We start from the raw sequence: 20,058 nt of genomic DNA, 5'->3' as shown, positions 1-20,058 counted from the left end.
CCCCGCCGGGCGGTGTCCCGGAGCCCGTCCCCCGGCGCGGGGTGTATGACCGCGGCCGTGCGGCGAATAGGGCAGGCGGCGGCCGGAGCGGGCTGTACCGGGTGAGCAGCGCCGTCCGGCCGTGCTCCGAGCGGCCGGGGATCGGCTTGGGTCGGGGCCGACCGGGGAGTGAGAGAGAAACTTTCCTTGCGGAGCCCTTCTCCGCCGGGACTCCGGCCCCTCTCCCGCGGCCATGTTGAGAACCGGGGTCTGCCCGGGGGGGGAAGGAGCTCCCCGGTGGGAGGCGGCGCTGGGCTCCGCTGTCCCGCCGCGGGGCTGGGGCAGCGCCGCGTCCCGCCGGCAGGGAGGGAAGGAGGCGGCGGGGCGGGCAGGACCTGGGGAAGGAAGCGACAGCGGCGGGCGCTGGTTTGTCCCAGGGCACTGAGGGAGTTGGGGGTCTCGGAAACGTCTCGTCTTCGGGAAAGGGGAGAAACAACGACGGCGGCGGGCCCGCGGCGTTACGTAAGTGCCCGAAACTCCTCGACTCGTGACTCCGCCGAGGCGCCTTGAGGCGGCGGGACGGGCGGGCGGAGGGCGCTTCCTGCCCCGGCGGGCTGGCGGGGCCGCGCTGCCCCCGACCCTTCGCTCGCCCGGGGAAACTCCGTGTCGTTCTCAGAGCGAGTCGCCCGAAAAGTGTTGGTACTGTTGCGAAAAAACAGCGGAACCGCGAGTCGTGCGCCTGCGAGCATAAGGTGCCTGTTTTTTTTTTCCTGTATGAAATTCGCCTGTTTTGAGGGGAATGTAACTGCTCTGCCGGAGATACGTATGGCCCATAAGCTGTTTTCTGAAAGTAGCTCGAGAAAAGACAGCTGCATGTTTTTCCTCTCGCCTCATTCGAAATACTTATGTTCATAGGCACCGATGTTTATAAATGGCAAAACTGCTCATCACGGCAAGAAAGCGATGGGTGAGTCTGCTGAGCAGCACGTCCTGGCATCGGCTTTGTCCCTACTAAGGGAAATAGCTGTAACTCGAGTTTTGACATGAAGCATCAGTACAATGGTTGTTGATAACCAAAAGGACCTTTTATATCCTTAACCAGAGATCAAGGATTGTCTTTTGGCTCAATTGATGCAAGTGCTTCCAGAAGCATCATTAAGTTGTAATTCAGGCTGTCCTCAGGCTGTGCTAAGAGTTACTGAAAGGGTTGATGCTTATTTGAGAAACACTATAGCTGAAGCTTCAATGTGTCTAACAGCTAAAGGTCAGATGAGGTTAATACAGTAGGCAAAGTGACTCTAAAACCAGACCCACAACACAGGAATCTGTTTCAGAAGTGAGACTGCAAATTCCTCTTTCTCTCCTGAAATGAGGAGAACTTAAATATTCAGATCCTAAATTCTGATACTTGTATATTGAATTATTTTAAGGATGCCTGTCTGAAAGAAGGGAAGTATTTAAAGACAGCAGTATAATCGGTGCTGAGATCCTGCAGATTAATTGCTTTGTGTGCAGTCATCAGCATGCAGAATGGAATCGGTTCTTTAGCTCGGAAGGCAGTGCTCTTGCTTTTAGCCTCTGATCTAAATACTGTTGACTAATCCCAGTGGGTAATAGGAATCCCGGTGTTGTTAAATGTCTTTTATATCAGCTCACTTTCTTGAATAATACTTTCCCAAGAGTTTTAGTGCCACCAATTTTGTTGAAAACAACAGTGAAAGTGAAGTGTTGTGTGCCTGAGTCCCAAATTCTTCCTTCTGAATGCAAATCAGCTGTGTGCCGTTTGGTGTGTCTGCGTTTTGCTCTACATAGAAGCCCACATAGAGGAAGTCCCTTAAATGCTAAATGAGAGTTGGTGTGTAGAAATTTTTAGCTGGAGAAGCTGGTTCAGTTTTCTTGTTGTGCTCTGTAGAAAGAGAGTAGTATCTTTTTAGCTGAAAAGCGAGTTTTCATTAGATGCAGTGATGAAATAATTTTTCAGCTAGAATTTTGTCCTGTCTCCCTTAATCAAGGGCTGAGCTTTAACCGTAGTAATTAGACATGTCCCCAGAGTGACAGAAGGATCTATCCATAGTATCCTGAAGCCCTTTAGTTTGCAAAAAATATCATTGGCAAACTGTTTGCTATATTCAAAAGCTATGGTGGGTTTAAGTTTCGCTGTTGTGGTTAGTGGATGCAGGGTAGTTTCAGAGCAGTAAAGAGGTGGAACTGCAGTTTCAGGTGAGGCACGATATGACAGCATATTGCCAAAAGCCCCATGAGAGCAATTATGGCAGAGTACAAACACTGGTTTCATGCACTTACAGCTTTTTTAGTGGCTTGTCTTCACCAAAGAGGGCTAGAGGTGTTTAGGTGAAAGCTTTGGGTCAAGGCATGGCACATAGATAAGGCAGTTTGCTTTTTTAGAACTTGCAGACCTGATTTTCTGAAAATGTATGTTAGATAAAATGTTGGAAGTGATGTCCTAGCAAACAAAATGGCATGCCAGTTTTTGTTCTTAAAGTGCACCTGTTAGTGAGTGATGTCAAGTAAGGAAATCCCAGTATTAAAAACTAATGCAGTTCTTAGATGATGATAGGCTAGAAATACAAATTCTGGATTTTGTACTAGAAAATGGAACTTTGTTCTGTACAGCTTCAAATTGTAAAGGTACGTTTGTGATTATTTTAAGCTGTGTTAATATTCAGGCTTACTTTTTCTATTTAATTTTTGGTTTTTTTTTAACTTAGAGATCATGCTTATATATGTATATTTTACTACTTTCATGAACTAATTCAGTATTTGGATGAAAGTGTGATATTCCAAAAGAGAATACATACAGGCAAATATGGATTTCTGAAATAGAAACACATATTTAAAACTTTCTCCCTAATGCTGCAAGTGCCAAGTTTGCTGTTGTAGTATGACTTTTGTCTTCATGATTCATTGGAGGACTTGTTTTTATAGTTGAGAGGGGTGAAAAGCTACTCTATAGATAGGTGTGGTAGAATATGTTTACTAAAGATTATTTTATTGTTGTCATGAACTGTAAGATATGATTATGTTAGCAAGTAGAGTCCTGCAAATTCAAGGCTGCAAGAGTAGTCTGGTTGAAATAAATGAGTCTTTACACATGAGAAGTGGCTTGATTGAGACTTGCAGGACAAAAATTCTCCCTTTAAGAAAATAAATATTATTGTGGAGAAGTGTTATTGAAGAGTACTGTGTGTTTTTCAGGCTTCCTTTAATGCTACACAGTCAGAAATGCACACATGTTGACTTTAGTTGCATACATAGATAAGAGTATTGCTTCTTTGGATGAAATTTTTTTTTTGTTCATTTAGTTGGGTTTTTTTATTTGTGATTGTAAACAAGGATTTGTAAAATGAAATGGAAGGGAGTGACTTTCTATTTTTTTCCTCTTTGCATCATTTTATTTTACAGTAAAACAGTGTTAAGCGTATTGTGTATGTAAGGTAGCAGGATTTTAGCATTTGTCAGACTGTGCCAGAATCCTGCTACATGTGCAAAAGAAGAAAAAAACAGTTGAAAGTTAAGGATTTCTAATACAGGAATGTTGTTGCTGCATCAGCCTGCCCTCCAATCCCCAGTGTAATGGGGGTTGTAGGAATGTGGGTGAATGTAGTAAGATGACATGCAAGCAATTATTTACTGTGTTGAGAGGCAATCTCTTGAGAAATTTTACTGATTCAAGCACACACGGGGGGGGCTACTAAATAGTGATAAATAGGATCTTTGTATCAGCAGCTTTAGCTTTTTAAAAGTGTTTCTTGTGCCTCCAGCATATCATCTAGAGGTAACTGTTTTGCTTTTAAGTGCTTAGTATGCCTTCTGAAAAAGGAAAAGTTACAGCATGTTCTTTAACATCTGCATTTCTAAAGTGTACGCATGATTTGCTAACCAAATTAACAGTGTACCATACACACAGCTGTTCAGGTTGCCAGCATCTTCCTTGTGCAGGTTAACTTCAGTGCAAACTTTTGTGCAGTTTTCCAATTGTCCTCTGTATAGTCTGTACTCCAGTTGCTTTCCATACAACTAAAATAAATCCAACACATCTGACAAGCAGTGAAAGGGAAAAGGGCCAGTGAGTGCATTTCCTAGGAAGGCCATCACCTACAGTAAGCTGCTGTGATTAAGGGGTTCTTCCAGGAAATAACTCCTTGTTTTTACTCTTCTCCTTCTGCTTTAAATTTCTCCTGCCTTAGCTGTCAATACTTGGTAATGTAAAACTTCTGAGAGTGATTTTCAGTGTACTTCTGCTCTGAAAGCTGTGTGTGACAGTGATTAGTTCCCCTTCCACCCCTCTCTCTGATCTAGGGTAACAGCATCGAAGCAAACTGCCCTTTTAACACACAGGTTATGTTTGAAAAGCTAGTTACATTGAAGAGTGACAAATTTTATTTATGGCATCATTGTTATAGGTTTCCTTTTGGCTTTTATTAATAGCTGTCACATGTCAGTTTTCTAGACCTTCATCATTCATCCATGTTTCACCAGGTAGCAGCATTTGATGTAAGAAAGGTCTTATGTCCCTTGCTCAGAAAGAGAATTCAACCCTTGCCATATTGGCTTACATGTTTTTAAATAATGCTGGATAAAGATATTTTAAGTGCTGCTAGGGATCAGCAGTGACAGGTCCATGATTGCAGCACTTCAGTGTTGTCAAGCTTTCTGAAAATCACATGTAGTTTGATTCCAAGCCCAAAGCTGTGTTTTGGCTGCCTGCACCTCTGGGATCTCCTGATGCCAGCCCTGCACATGGTTACTGGGGTATGAGCCATTTTTGGTACAAACGTGGGCAATTTGTTTCAGTGGTTTTAAATAGTAGGGGAAGGATTCCCTGCAACCAGTCATACTTGTCCTTAGTCCATTCTTGCTGATGGTAGAAGTTACTTGGAGCTTTTATAATTAAGGAGTGAAGAGAGTTCGGTATGTCTGTATATTCTGTTTTTCTTACTATAATATTGAAGATGTGCTCCAGCATTGTTATGTCGGATCCTGTTAGGTCAGCAGTCAGCTGCCTGGCCTCCTGAAAGTATTTCTGCAGTATGATATATTATTAGGGTTACCCCTCAAAGTAGAAATTTCTTAGCTTAGGTGGGTCAGGAGCAGGAGAAAGTTGAGGTGATCGCACCTGCTTAAGAGAGGAGAAGGGTGAGTGTTGTTACTTGGCTTGTCTTGTTTAGTTTTGTGGAAGTGCTTAAAATTAGTGAGCTGATAAAAGAACCCTCTTTGTTGTGCAGCTTCTTTTCCTATAACAGGATTCAAAGAACACATGCAGATGAAAAAAACTGCTATAATAAAAATGAAATAGCAATGATGTTATGTTGCTGTGCTTGTAAATTGTGACACTCCATGGGAAAATTTTGCTCTCTTTTAAAACATGGCTTGCTAAAAGTGAAAGTCCTTTTGTGTTGTAGCACTTTGTAGAAAATTAATGGCTCTCATCAGGCTCCGACTACTTGGTAACTCCCTAGTTTGGTCATGCTGTGAATTATTACCTGTCCTCTAGTCCTTGTTAGACTGTTAGTGAAGCCAATAACTTCTCTCATAATGGTAATAAAAATGAACCAAAGAAAACTTAAAACAACTTAAAACAGAAAGCTTTTTTTTCTTTTTTAACACTGTCTTAAGTACCTGTGCATAATAAAAATACATGAGCCACTGAGCAGGCTGCATTTGTGGGGGAAAAAAAAGGAAAAGTAAATTCTGTGAACTTGATGAGGGTCTTTGGAACATGTAGCTGGTCTGGTAGCTCTTAGGTACTGAAACAAGCGGGTGCCCTGAGATCCAGGAGGTGCTATTTTTAATGTATACTTGTGTCTTACAGATGCATAGAGATTTTTCTGTGAATGTTCTGTACTTGTCAGTTAAAGTTGCTGTAAGAAACATGCTGAAAAATACAATTTCTTTCAGTCACTGGAAACAAAATCCTCTTTTTCACATAGACTGAGAGGTCTGGGTAGCCATGAACAAGTTATCTCCGTGTGTGCTGTAATAATCCACAGCAGCAACAACAACAAACCACACAGCCAATCTGGTTTTGGAAAATTGCTTGCAAGATGGATTTGGCAATAGTTCTTGTAGAACAGCTGCATCTGTGTTTTTCTATACTAATGATGCTGCGTCCCTTCCTCAAAAGAATTTAAATAGGTCGTTTCTAAAGCTTAAAATGTTGATGCAGTGGGTTCTCTTTGTTATGCTGGATTGACAAAGCTGAAGCAGGCTCTAGCTTGCTCAGAAATTGGTCGGGTCCTATTGGCTGTTTTTTGTTTGTTTCGTTGTTGTTTTTTTTTTTTTTTTTTTTTTTAATATCTCTCACCCAATGTCCATTTAATGTTAAGTGTGTACGTCTGTCAAGTAATTTGCTTGTCCGGGTGCGCGTGGCCCGGCGCTGCCGAAGGGGCTCTGGGCAGTGGAGCTGCTCCTTGAGAAGCCGTGTGTCGGATGGGAGGGGCACGCCCGGCGCCTGGCCAGGCAGCCTGCAAGGGAGGGGCGAGTCCCTGTCCCTGCTGCCAAACTGGAGAGTGACACTTTGTGGGAGAGGCTCTCCAAGCAGCTAAACAGTTGGAGTAGGGAAACGTTTAATTGTAAACAGAAAAATACATCCCAGTGTTTGGTATCGCTGCCTGGTCAAGTGATCTCTTAGGCACCGACTCAGCAGATGGGGTTCGTGTCTCCTGGAGCTTCTTGAGGTGGAGCAGGATCCCAGGCTGCTGTCCTCTGCACAGGCACATGTAAAGTGTTGATCTATTGGCTATGTTTCCTCTGATGTCTTTTATCTACTTAGAACTGTGGAAAACTTCAGAATGAACTTCAGCTTTTTTGAACTTAAGGTCTGTGGAAATTGATTTTGAAACTGTACTCTGGTGTATGTCCCCAGTGCTTTGTTGAAAATGAAAGATGCAGTTTGCTAGCACCAGAAGTTAAGCTAAACCACTGATAGTGCTCTTAAATACCTGCAGATGGCAAGTCAAAATACTGAGGTGTTTTCCCATGACAACAAAAACTTGATCTGAATACTGGACTTTTTTAGTCAGTTGTTTGTTAGTTAGTTTTAAAGGACATGCTTGTGTTATGTAGTTTATTAATACATAGTTTTTAGATATACAAAATACCAGCTTTTTTACTTATCCCTGTTTTAGTATGCTGACAATTGCAAGTATTTGCTGTGCCTGTAGTTGCCTGGATCTTGCTTTTTGTGCTTTGAGAGACAAGTTTGTCCAAGTTGAGCACTATTCATGGTGGATCAGGCCTGCCTGTTCATCTCTGCAGAATTCAAGCTTTCAGGGTTTTTGGCTGTGTGCTGTGGTTTGGTTTTTTGTGTTTTTTTTTTTTTTTGTGCGTACATTTTTGATTAGTTACTTTTATAATAATTCCTTTAATTCTAGCTATTTCACATGCTCATGCTGGTGGCCTTCTCTTTCACATCTTGAACAGTGTTAAGAATTTTCTCATCTAACTGTGGCAGTACCTCAGCTCCCAAAGTGCTGCTCAAAGCCATGTAAGCCTGTGTAGGTGCTTGGGAAATGCTCAGCTTATCAAGAGATGGGTAAGGACACAGAAGTTGGTTTAGATAGCTGCTCTGTTTGCTCCAACCCCTGACTGCTAGGTGGGGGATGAAGAATTAAATGTTTCTTCCCAGCAGCAGCTCTGTCTCTATCATGGCAGAAGACAAAAACAGTACCAGCTACCATGGTTTATTGTAAACAGAAGCCTGACAGTGGTAATAAGCAGCTGACTTCATTAAAAAGTTGGACCTCTTACAAGAATGTTCCTCCTGGACTTCTGCAGTGAGGTATCTTCTCTCCTAAGGGGCATTCTGGTGCTGCCGGGGACAGAAGGGAAATGCAACCCCTTCCAATTGGTCTAGGAGTGCTCTCCTGATCACGTACTAAAGGCACAAACCCTTTAGTACTGCTTGCATTTCCATCTTTCATGTTTTCCCCAAGCAGAAGACAGTGGGAGCAGCTTTGAACTCGGTAATTCTGCATTTCTCTGTTTCTTTCATGGGTGCCACATATTTCTTGCTTGCAGCAGGGGTGCTGCTGTTCCTGCACGTGGCCTTATGGCCAAGGTGGTTGCTCTGATCCTTCGTGCAGGGCAGGTTTAAAACAGGCCAGACATGTCTGGTGGGACAGCCCTCTTCCGCATGCCTTTCTTTGTGTCTCCTCTATGATTACTTGGAATTATAGCTCCTCTGGATGTGGGAGTTGGACTTTCTGTTTACAAGCAGGTTAAGTTGGTGTTCTATTTCCAGCTGAGGTTTATGGTGTTAAATACCAAACCTTGTGAGGAGCTGATGTGCAGAACTTGGATGGTTTTCCCTGCGTACAGCAGCTCAAGGAGTGTGGTGATTTTTCAGCAGAGTAGCCTGGATAGTAAAACAGCTCTGCTCTGCTCTCACTGTGCTGATACCTATGCTGCTTGGCAAAATAAATAGTCTTTTGCTAAGGATGGCTTTCTGTACCCAAATGAGCTTCTGAGTGGGTTGGGGGATATAAGGTCGTACATCTTGGAAGATCTCCCTAGAAACGATCTCTGTCCTGAAGATAGAATTGGCCTTTCTAGGTAATCTTAACTCAGGACTTCCTAACTCCTTTGGATAATGCAAACTTGAAAAGCAATGCACCTGCTGTGCAGGTTTGATAATAAAGTGAGGGTTTTGGTTGTTGTTATACATTTAGAATTATTTACATTATATGAGCAATTATTACACAACTGGTGAATTAAAGTGAAAAAACAGTCCTTGCTTGTAAGATGGAAATTAGAATATACAAAAATTAACTGTAATTTGTAGAAAGAATTACTAAACTAAACAGCCAGTTCAAACAAGAATATCTACACTGTGCTTTCAAGAAGAATTTTAGTAGGATTTGGTTTGTGACAGTCATGTGCAGAAGTTAAAAACAAAACAGTTAATTATAGTTTGTATGGACTGTCATATGGTCCATTATAGTAATTATTGTGTATAATGACATCTAATGAGACAAATGCATGGATTTGCTTTCGTGACTTCCATCATGTAGTTGGACATGACTGTATGCTGGACTCAGAAATAATCTGAAGGTTTTTAAAGTTCTGTCAAGGCAGAGCATTCGCAAGCTGCACATTACAGCATGAAGTAATGTGGTTGCTGTGAACATATTTCCGGCCTGGTTTCTGTGGTTGATGCCACAGCATTGGCCAGCAGGTTGAGACAAATGAAGGGTTAAGATTGCTGGGTCATACTGGATATACCAGTAAGGGGGTGAGTTAGCTAATCTGTGTTTCCCCACGCTGCAGCCATTGCTCCACAGGCTTGCACAATGCAGCAAGATGTGTCTTCATGGGGGGAAGAAAAAATGCATGCATATAGAAAATCCTAAAAATCATGAGAATCATAAAATGGGACTTGGGAGAGGTCCACAGTAACACCCTCTTTCCTGCCAGTGTGCTACTGATTGCTGCTTACACTCTTTCTTTATAGTGCTCAGAATTAAATGTTGCAAGCATCTTTGCATCTGTAATCTGAAGCAGCCTTGGTGTTGCCGTTATCTTTTCTTGTGTTTTATCATGCAGCTTTTTTGCCTTTAATAAATACCTGTCTTTACTAAGGATGTGGAAAATGGTTTGAAGATTCAGTAGCTTATATTGCCATAAGGAAAAGGGCTTTTTTTTTTGTCTGTAAATCAAGTCAAAGTTTCTGTCCCACTATCAGTAGCTTTCTGAACACTGCAGCCATTAACCAGGTCACTCAGAAGTGATTATCTGGATAAAGACTATGCTGAAGTTCAGAGGGATCTTATTGCCTCATTTCCTGCTATCATCTGCACCTTGATAAAGTCTCTTTAATATCTCTGGTCTTCTTTCTTTTCAGTATTGTGATGGAGCTTTTTGTTGCACTTGATACATCTTTGATATATTATCAGGGTTATCCTCTGTATCCTTACCAGCTGGTTATGATACCGATAGCAAGACTGTTTGTTAAATACAGCAGTTTGGGGAATACTTTTTGGAAGAAAATCATTAAGAGAACTGCTTGTTAGAAGGCTGTATTTCTCTTTAAGTGACAGTTGTTGTCTTATGTTTTAAATAGCATCCACCTAGCTCCAGCACAGGATGGGCATTTAGCAGTGATAAGACCTTTAGAAAACATTTGTCGTACCCATATCTCCTAACAACATAATATTTTTGTGGGTGAATTTTTTTTATTTCACTTAACTTTATGCTCAAATTGGTCTTTTTACTATTTAATAAAAAGCAACTGGTGAATAATGCAAATATATAATTAACACTAAAAAAGCCATCAGTTAATTGTTACAAATGTATTTAAATAACTGTAGATAATTGAATGAAATACTAAGAGATTAAAAAATGGGTTGATGGATACTTAACATTTAATTTTCCTCAGTATTTTATTTTACATACTAAATTATAGAGACAAAGTTTAATTAAATGCCTCTTTCTATATTATGTTTAATCCAGCTGTTGTTATTGGCCCTACCTGTCAAGGACTGTAAAGGTGTCTTGTGCACCTTTGAATGCTTGGATTCTGATTACAGCTGATGAGATCTAAGTCCTTAGAAAATGTAATTTTGCCAGCCAGGACAAGAGTCAATATCATCCTTCTCAGAAGTACGGAAGGATGCAGGGTAGGAGGTGTAACTACTGAGGCTGACGTAAGATTTAAGACATGCTGATTTGTCTTCTCACTTGTATCAGATCTGCTGTATGTGTTTCTAGTTCAGCGATTTTCCACACTAAAACTATTTTCAGCATGTTAAACATGGAGAAGTTTCCTTAAACAGGTTGCACTTCAGAAATTTACACTTGTGTTTTACTTGGCAGTAGTGTCAAATGTTGCTCTTAAGAGCAATATATATAATATTGATGGAGGTCACCATATTGTATAACAGCACTGAGATGCCTTTATAGTTGGAAGTTTGTCCACAAAAGGTAGTGATTCTACTCTTTCAGACAGAGCTTTAAGTGAGGGATGTATGAGGGTCTGGGTAACTTAATTTTTGGTGTTTATGCAGCTGTGACTCAAATTAGCCTGTCTTCCTTGCATAGGTAAAGTGCAAGAGGAAAATTGTATGAGTCTGATGTGATAATATATAATAATTGCTTTAAACTTGTTACTAAAATACTTGCATGTAACTAAGTGACTGATTCTGCCTGATGAACTCTTTTTAGGAAAAGTGATATTTTCCTCTTTTAATCCAAATAATGGTCATCTTACAAACCAGTCATTTAATGCACAGTAGATATCTGGTCTGCAGATAGTTCTTATCTGTCTTTGGTTTACAATTTATGTGTTTCTGAATTGCAAAAAATTTCTTTTGCTCTTCTCTACCTTTCATATATGTTTAATTTGTGTGATTTAAGTGTAATGAAGCACAATGAATTTCTGTTTGAAATTTGTTTTATTCAGAACCTTCAAGTTGTGGAGTCAAACATGATAAAACCTGTAACTTTTGCCTGCTATTGAGAGACTTAAAAACTTCTATGAAGCATGCATGTTACCTTTAGGTAAGAAGGATGGTTAATTTGAATGTATGTGGTGTAGCAGAGTTGCTGGTGTTGTATGTGCAGGTGTGGGGACAAGGGCTCTCTACGACAACTGGATAATTATTTACATGTTATTGTGTGGCAAGGTATAATGTGCTTATGTGCTTTGATTTAGATCTGCTGTTTCTGCCTTTTTTTTTTTTTTTTTGTACTCCATTTCTGACTCTTTTCTATTCCCTAGATTTGCTTCAGTGCACCCATATCTAGATCTCACTTGGCCATTCTGATGGTGTGGTTAGTGACACTTTTTTATTGGACTTGTGTTACTGAATCTGGCTTTGAAACATCCAGGATCCTGCTGCAGCTTTAGGGCTGGATGGGCCTCTTTGTGATTAGTTCTGAACCCTTGTGCTTTTTGCAGCAGCTTAAATAAGCTTTTTTTCTTTAAAGCTGTCACCTTAACTGTGAGTATTGATAGGAATGGATAAACTGCCTGTGTCTTGATCCCATACTCTGAGAAATACAGACTGCCTGGTTTGTATTAATGCAATGTGTTAAATGTAGTTGTTAACAGCCTAATAGCTAATTGCAAAGATGATGATAGATTAACTGACAATTATAACAAGGCCAGTAATATTTTTCTCCCTTGAAGGAGTGTTGAAGAAAAATAATACTAAAAATTAGATGTTTATTAATTAACAGTTGTTAACAAGGACTGTACACTGGACTTGATTTGTTCTTGCTCAAGCCAGAAGTAATGGAACACTGCCAGTTCTGCTGTCTTGCTGAAGAAACTTGGGGATTTGGGTTGTGTCTCTCCTGAGCACCCTCTGTGCCTGTTCTACAGCCTGAAGGGACTGCTGGTGATGGTGGTATGCACTGAGCTGGGGTGAGGAGATGTTTAGTGCTGAGCTGCATGCAGTCTGCCTCACTCTGCCACAACAGCTTTTTTCATCTCCTTTCTCCCCTCCAGCACCTTTGTTATTTGTGGTTTTGCTTATGGTGCTAACTGCTACAGTGCTAATGTACTGGTAGTGAATTGGGTATAACTATGTCAGTCAGGGTTGCATTCTTTTTGGTTGACTCCTTATGTCTGTCCTCAGCTGCAGCAGTTCTGTGCAGTTTAGTCTGGTCACTATCACAAGCAGAGCTAGCATATGAAATAAATATTCTATTTTAAATAAGACCTGTAGAAGCATTGAGTCCTGGGAGAGCACTGGTTTGGTCTCCAGGATACAGTGGCAGAAAGAAAAAATTATGTGGAAAGTGACTTGTCTGTGCACAGCAACCCTAACAGAATTATTTTCCTGCTGCAGTAGTTTGGAATGTTAATAACTGTAGTAAGTGCATGACTTCCTCAGCATGGATTGTGTTTTAGGTAAGTGGATAACTTGTTAGTTCTTCAGAAATTTTGGTGATGTCTGTTGTTTGATCACATTGAAGGGGGTTGTTCTCGCCAACAGGATACAAGTGTAAAATTAGAAATGGAGGAGCAAGATCTTGATTTTAGATTTGTTCTTTCTCTTGAAGCTTCTTGTAAATAAAAGTGGATATAACTTAAATGTCAAAAACAGTTCTTTATGTTGTAGGAGAGTTGGGGCTTTCTGTGTCATGAGTATTTTGTCACCTTAATATGGCATATTATGCCATGGAAATGAAAGCCTTTGCCCAGCGTTTTCATCAGGAAAGGTACTAAGAGTGTGTGTGTGAGAAGGACAAACTGAAGGTATTGCAGCATTTTGCGAGCTGAGATTTATTTATTTGGAAAGACTTGTAAACCCTGCTTAGGAAGTAGCTCTTTGTAGCTAGTTTTCTTACAAAGTGATCTGTTTGTGTTCTTTTGGTTTGTTTGGGGGCAGGTTTTTAAATGTTTTGACTAGCAGCTAGTATTGTGCCGCCGTCTGAGCACAGCACATGAATCTGATGGCGGTGAGGACCAGCAGTCCATCACAAATGGGGTCCCCCTTGCATGGAGGCCTCAGGACTTTTAGGAGTTTATGTGCCAGAATTGTGAAATCAATCACATATGACAGAAGTTGGAATGAATTTCACAGCATCCATAAATGGAGACACTATGTAAGTGCCTACTAAACTGTAAGACACTCTCCCCTTAAGTGGAGCTGTCTGACCTTTTATTTTGAAGCCTGTAGTTCTGGTTTATTCTTCAGTTGCTTGAGGAAGGATTTGGGTATGTTTTCAGCAATTTGCCATTAATCAGGAATCACTTTGTTTGATCAGGTCTTGACATCCTGCATCTTCAGGGCAGTAATCCAGTATTTGCTTCTCATGGTGGCCAACAGTAGAAATTTCAGAATAAAGTTTAACTGGAAGAGAGGAGGATATTGCCACCCAGTTCCAGGGCATGATGATCTGCTATCTCTTACAATAGATCTGAATATGCTTTAAGACAAGATTGTAATTTTTAAAGACTGGTGATTGATAACTTTGTTTTTGGACTGTGACATCTTGGGTTAAAAGTTCCTTCATGTGTCCAAACAGTATTTAATTTAAATCTCTTTGGTCAATGTGCTCATGAGAGCAAGAGGTGCACTTCTTGTAACTTTCGCTCTTGTCAGTTAGGGATATCTTCTCCCATATTTCTATTTTTGTCACATTTCATGATTATTTGTAATCAGGATGTATTTTGGATAGTTTCCCCTCCATTTCTGAACTTACATCCTTTCTTAGAAAAGGCTAGTGAAGGTGTATGAGCATTAGTGTGCATAGGATTTCAGATGAATTTTTAATTTTTAGTTCTTTAAAAACTCAAGAGAAAAATATCTGCATGCTTATTCTAAAAAGTCCAATCTGTTAGTGTGGGAAAATACAATTAATGCCTTGGAAAGGTGTAATTTGCAGCAGCAGTCTCTGGCATTTACAAGCTTGAGGCTGGCAGGTGGGAATGTTTATCCATCACAGAAAAAGGTTTCAATCTAGAAGATATGCAATTTATCTTGTCTTTTGTAATAGTTTTTAACTTTCCCAGGATTCTTGTTTAAGGTCCAGTTAGTGATTATTTTCACAACAAGCTCAAAATAGTCTTAGGCAGAAGTTCTGGAGCTGTGTCTCTTGATTTCAAGCCATGATGATTATTAAGCATTCCTGGTTGGAGTTGTTTTCTCTTAAATTGTCCTAGGGAACAGTTAATTGAAACCTTTAGCTTTTTCTGTCCTTGTTTTCTTCTCCCAGTGACTTGTATTTTGAAAGCTTTTGCAGTGGCCTTGAACTGAGTTTGCAGTTAATTGGCGAGGAGTGCAGTGGCTGAGTTGGAGCTGTGGAGCAGCAGCTGCTTCCTACAGGTGGCTGTGACTTCACACCAGGAGCTTCTCTGAAACCCTTCAATATGGTTGTGTTTGTGGGGTGGGGTGGCAGCAGTGTTCCCCCTGTGGACTTCCAAAAGCATTTAACTTGCTGTAACTTGTAGATCATTTGTATAAAAGTGCAAGTTCATAAGTGGTGCATGTTGATTTGTACCTGCAGAAAAATGTGTTTTCTGGGCTGTCTGCTTTGCATTGCGATGACTGATGTCGTTTCCCACTTCATGGAGAGCATGGGATTACTAAATAACTTTAGACTGACCCTGTGACTGAGGCCATGCTTTTTAAGTTTGAAGGGCTGTTGGTTCAGTTTTGATGTTTGCAAAGGCTGTTGATTTCTCTTATGTTGTTAAATGGGAATGGTTATTTGGCAGTTAATGGTAATTAACTGTTGTTCCAGATTCTGGACTTCAGCATTCAGGCACCTGAATTTGATTTTGGAGCCTAGGACAGCAGCAAGTACACATTAAAAAAGCTCCTAGTTTCTTTTCCATTCCCTTCTTACTACTTTTTACTTGGCAGTTTGTATTTTGTCTTGACCTTCTGCATTTCAAAATTGTTTTGTATTTGGTGGCTTTATCCTAACCATAAAACCAGTTAACACAATATTAATGTATTGTGCTAATGCTGTGAGGCATGTAGAGAAAATTCAAAAACAGCGCTGAGAAATAACTTTTAGAGATCCTTCTGTCTTGAATTATCTTCAATACAAGATAATGTGTGCAGAGCTTAAAAAAGGTAGTTATATCTGCAAGCTCACTCGTCAAACTATTTCAGTGTGAAACTAATTACACTTTCAGAGCAGTAACTTAGTGTGTGATCACAGGTAACATGTTTATTTAGATGAGGCCTGGTGAGATGTTTCATCCCTATATTGTAAGGAAGTATCTGTGCTTTGATTCATAGGAGGAAGATTGCCTGGATCAGGTTGTAGCAGAGCGATGGAGTCTGAGCTGTGTCTCAGCCCAGTTTCCTCTCACTTGTAGGCTGATGCTGTATTCATGGCAGGCAGTGCAGATTAAAGAAAAAGTAGGTGATGTAGAGGACTTCCCACCCTGGGATCATGTTGTGAAGCACAGGTAGAAGGCCCTGGAGTACTTCCTGCTCTGCTCTTCTTCACTGTCCAGAGCTGTGGCTGTAGCAAGGGGCATTGTGAGCCCTGTGCGAGGCATGGGGGAGCATCTTCTGTGTGCTGACAGTCTGTCCATAGCACTTGCCTCTGCCAGATGTCTCACTGCTCCATCAAGCACAACAGTTCAGGTTCATGGCTGTGCTCACAAGGGGTTTGAAGGGAGCAGATCTGGATCAGGCTGGCAGAATTTGCCTTTGCCAGACTTCTGCCTGGGAAAATTCTAGGGCAAAAGAGGCTAAAGAGTGGTTTGCCAAGGTATGAATCACTGTAGTGACTTCTTAATTTTAGTTCCCTGTTGGATGCCTTAGCTATCTCACACAAGAAAAAAATCTTACTTGCTACTTGGGGAACAACAAGATGGGACTTTAATCTGTAATGGGACCATACAGTTCATTAGCACTTCCTGAAATTATAAGTAATCTTTTTTAAACTTTGAGCTGGTGCAGGTCACTTAGTCTTTCTCAGGAGCAATTGTGAGCTGTGTGGCTTATCCTCTGTGTGGGTTGCCTGAATGTGATGGATGCAGATGTGGCTCATGTAGGTGAGGAGACTGTGGGACTCCTGCAAAATGAAGGCAGCAGAAAGCAGGTGATGAGCCACCAGCCATGACTCACGCCCTGTTCCTGGCTCAAGAGTTTGCCATGAAAGCAGAGGTAGTGGGGGGTGCAAGCTGTGGCTTGTGCAAAATGTTTCCAGCAGGTAGATTCATGGTTTTGGCTCATGATTTGAGGTTTGCATACTGGAAAAAACGAGCAGTACTGAGCGAGTTTGGGGAGTGTGGTTTCCTATGTGAACAGCAATTATATAATTTGTTTGTTGTGTTAAAACTAATGTGGGTCTCCAGGCTGCTCAGTTAACTTGATGTTTTTGTAGCATTAGAATTTGAAATGATGGATGATACTTCCTGTTGCCATCTGGAGAAGGTGCAGGAGGATATAAAGAGAAATATGAGCATTAAACCAGGATGCAGTAGCCTTACTAAAGAGGAACTGGTTTGTTGCTGGAGGCTTCCAAATGCAGTGCTGTAGGTGCTGTCTGTGTGATAAAGATAGCTGTCAGCTGCATAGAACATTTTTGGTTTTGGAAAAAAGACTAACCGGTTGCTAAAAATTCTTAGGTGTTAATACTTATTTAAATCTAGCCCAAGTCAGTGCCTCTCAGCCAGCAGGTCCTGTTAGAATTTTAAGAAGTGCAGGGTTGGTACCTTCCTTGGGGAAGGCTGCTTGCTGTCGAGTTCGGTCCTCTTCTAATAACAAACTTTTTTTTCTGGTTTTAGGATACTTGTGAAAGATGGTGGATCGCTTGGCAAACAGCGAGGCAAATACTAGAAGAATAAGTATAGTGGAAAACTGCTTTGGAGCAGCTGGTCAACCCCTGACTATTCCTGGCCGTGTTCTGATTGGAGAGGGAGTCCTAACAAAACTCTGTAGGAAGAAGCCCAAAGCAAGGCAGTTCTTCCTGTTCAACGACATTCTTGTTTATGGTAACATTGTCATCCAGAAGAAGAAATACAACAAACAGCACATAATCCCACTGGAGAACGTCACTATTGATTCCATCCAGGATGAGGGAGACTTACGGAACGGGTGGCTTATCAAGACACCAACCAAGTCCTTTGCGGTTTATGCTGCCACTGCCACAGAGAAGTCGGAGTGGATGAACCACATAAATAAATGTGTTTCTGATTTGCTCTCCAAAAGCGGGAAGACCCCCAGCAATGAGCACGCGGCCGTGTGGGTGCCGGACTCGGAAGCCGCGGTGTGCATGCGCTGCCAGAAAGCCAAGTTCACTCCCGTCAACCGCCGGCACCACTGCCGCAAGTGCGGCTTCGTCGTGTGCGGGCCCTGCTCGGAAAAGAGGTTCCTGCTCCCCAGCCAGTCTTCCAAGCCAGTGAGAATCTGCGACTTCTGCTACGATCTGCTTTCTACGGGGGAGATGACTGCCTGTCAGTCCGCTAGGTCAGACTCCTACAGCCCGTCACCCAAGTCATCTTTAAATGATGTATCTGATGATGATGATGATGAAGACAGTAGCGATTAAGGACCAAATGTTTTTCCATGTGTTGCAAGTTGTGTTTCAAACCATACGGAGCTGCTTTTGGGGAAGTCTGTAGTGAGGTTCCTCAGAGAAATCCTGTTCTAGCCATGAAATATGCCTGAATATCTTCAATGTGCCTCAATCTATGAATTCTCTAGACAATAGTTGTTTATTTTTCTCCTCTGCAGGGATAGACTGGTGCAAATGTTATTAGAATATTTTCCAACTTCATTTACTTGAGTGGTGTCTGGGTTAGACTTTTGTGGAAGATTGGTGAATGAAATGTACTTTCTTAATTTAACAACCCATACTTTCTAATGTTTCACATTGGTATGTTATGTGGGATTTTTTCAGAACTAGGGAGGAAAACTCTGAGCATGCACGGGATGGTGATGTTTTTGTTAATCCTGTAGACTCATATCTTTTTAGCCATGGTATATAATTAATTACAAAGTCATCCAGTGCACAAACGTAAATGTCACAAAACTTGGGAACTCTTGTTTTGCTGTTACTTATGACTTCCTATGCCAAGCAGTGCCTTGTACCAATTGTGCTGATCCAGGAAGAAACAAACCTATTTTATGTCTGTATTTGCCTAAATGCTGGTATCTGAGAGATTGTTGGTGCTATTGAAAATAACTGCTGTGTTCAAAGTGGAGCTTTGACAAGGTCATAACTGTACCCCATGTTGGATGATGGACACCCAAATGTTATGTCCTCACCTGTGCAGGCAGGCCTGAAGACTCTGCAGATTCCCACAGGATTCAGCAGCTTTCTCCTTGCAGAAGTTCTGTTGTAGGTTGGGATCTTGAGATGAGAAACTTAGAGAGATTCTTCATGGGGATTTATATACTTTGTTTTCAGAACAGTTTCTAAGTTTCAAATTTGGCAAATGCATACTGAAATTTTAGTTGGGTGATACAGCATTTGGGTGTGCTAGCCTACATATTTTTGGAAGTAATTCCCAAAGATGTCACAAGTTTTTTTTCTTAAAACACTGGTGAGAGTACTGGTTTTTTTTCTTTCCCCCAGGAGTTTTATTGGCTTGTTTGAAAATAACCTCATGTTTTGAACAAGAAGCCTGCAAGTATCCTTGTAAAACTGGCTTTCCTTTTTACACAGCTGACCTCAGGATAAATGTGAGATGCAAGTTCATTTTAAATGAATACCCAGGACCAAGAGAGATGTATTTAAGGACTATCATGAAATTGTCAGTGCAGAAAATGTCTCTATCACAGTGTTCACTTTAATTTCTTGAATACAGAAATGTCATGTTCCTGTATAAATGCAGAATTTACACTTGCAAAGACATGTTAAACCCCCAAATATATGTTTCTGTGTTTTTATAATGATAACCTCAATTTTGAAGCAGAAAAACCTCTTTGAAATAGTTGTATGGATATAGTAGCAACTGACTTTATACAAAAAAATGTTAAAGCTTTGTATCTATACATGACAATTTCTGCACTGTTTGCCTTGGTTGGCAATAATTGGGTTAAGTATTTATTGAATAAACAATGCTGCATGTTGCACTAGTCTCCCATTCTGTATGCTGAAAGTGTCAGTCATATTTTTGTATAACATTTAGCAGAGTACTTCAGAGCTATATCCCTCCATGAGATTTCTGGTAGCTAAAGGTGCACTTAGCATCTATAGAGAGGCACTCTACACTCATACTTTCCAAGACATTGCTTCAGGTGAAAATTGCATCAGTATTTTTAGCTTAGACAATTTCTCAAAATAAGGCTTTCTTTAGAAGCACTGAGGAGTATTTGTTCTACTTGGAAATAAGTACACAAAGGGAAAAACACTTTGATGCAGACTTGGGACCAGGAAGATTCTGTAAAATTGCCAGGTTGTATATATTGAAAGACTAGTGGAAATAAAGAGTTGCATATACTTTTTCCTTGAAAGATGAGGGAGTGGGGACCCTGCAGCAGGGAAAATGGGCTGTTCTGAGAAGGCACTTTGTGTTAATAGTGCTTACCTTTTGTACCTTTTGGTATTTCTATTTTAGGAGTGGAGACTTGCTAGCTTCAGTTTTTCTATGGAATCAAAGTTCAAGCATCCCTTGTACATACCTTCCAACGACTAACA

General features: G+C 41.0%; 1 protein-coding gene across 9 annotated transcripts; it reads left to right on the top strand.

The window, feature by feature from the left end:
* On the top strand, positions 1 to 19,493 carry PLEKHF2 (pleckstrin homology and FYVE domain containing 2). 9 transcript variants are annotated; one of them, XM_059472095.1, is made up of 4 exons: positions 7,849 to 7,964; positions 11,399 to 11,496; positions 11,717 to 11,769; positions 17,201 to 19,493. In XM_059472095.1, exon 4 carries the CDS (start codon positions 17,215 to 17,217, stop codon positions 17,962 to 17,964), a length of 750 nt encoding a protein of 249 aa, XP_059328078.1. In that variant the 5' UTR covers positions 7,849 to 7,964; positions 11,399 to 11,496; positions 11,717 to 11,769; positions 17,201 to 17,214; the 3' UTR covers positions 17,965 to 19,493. The 9 variants fall into 9 exon arrangements, with proteins under 9 accessions (XP_059328033.1, XP_059328060.1, XP_059328024.1 ...); XM_059472077.1 differs by lacking the exons at positions 7,849 to 7,964; positions 11,717 to 11,769 and adding an exon at positions 78 to 101; XM_059472068.1 differs by lacking the exons at positions 7,849 to 7,964; positions 11,717 to 11,769 and adding an exon at positions 684 to 731.
* Positions 19,494 to 20,058: the final 565 nt, after the last annotated feature.

The sequence above is a fragment of the Ammospiza nelsoni genome, chromosome 1 (assembly GCF_027579445.1).
Source record: "Ammospiza nelsoni isolate bAmmNel1 chromosome 1, bAmmNel1.pri, whole genome shotgun sequence".
NCBI classification, from domain to species: domain Eukaryota; kingdom Metazoa; phylum Chordata; class Aves; order Passeriformes; family Passerellidae; genus Ammospiza; species Ammospiza nelsoni.
The sequence above is the reverse complement of the archived record's forward strand: the minus strand, read 5'-3'. Positions and strand labels throughout refer to the sequence as shown.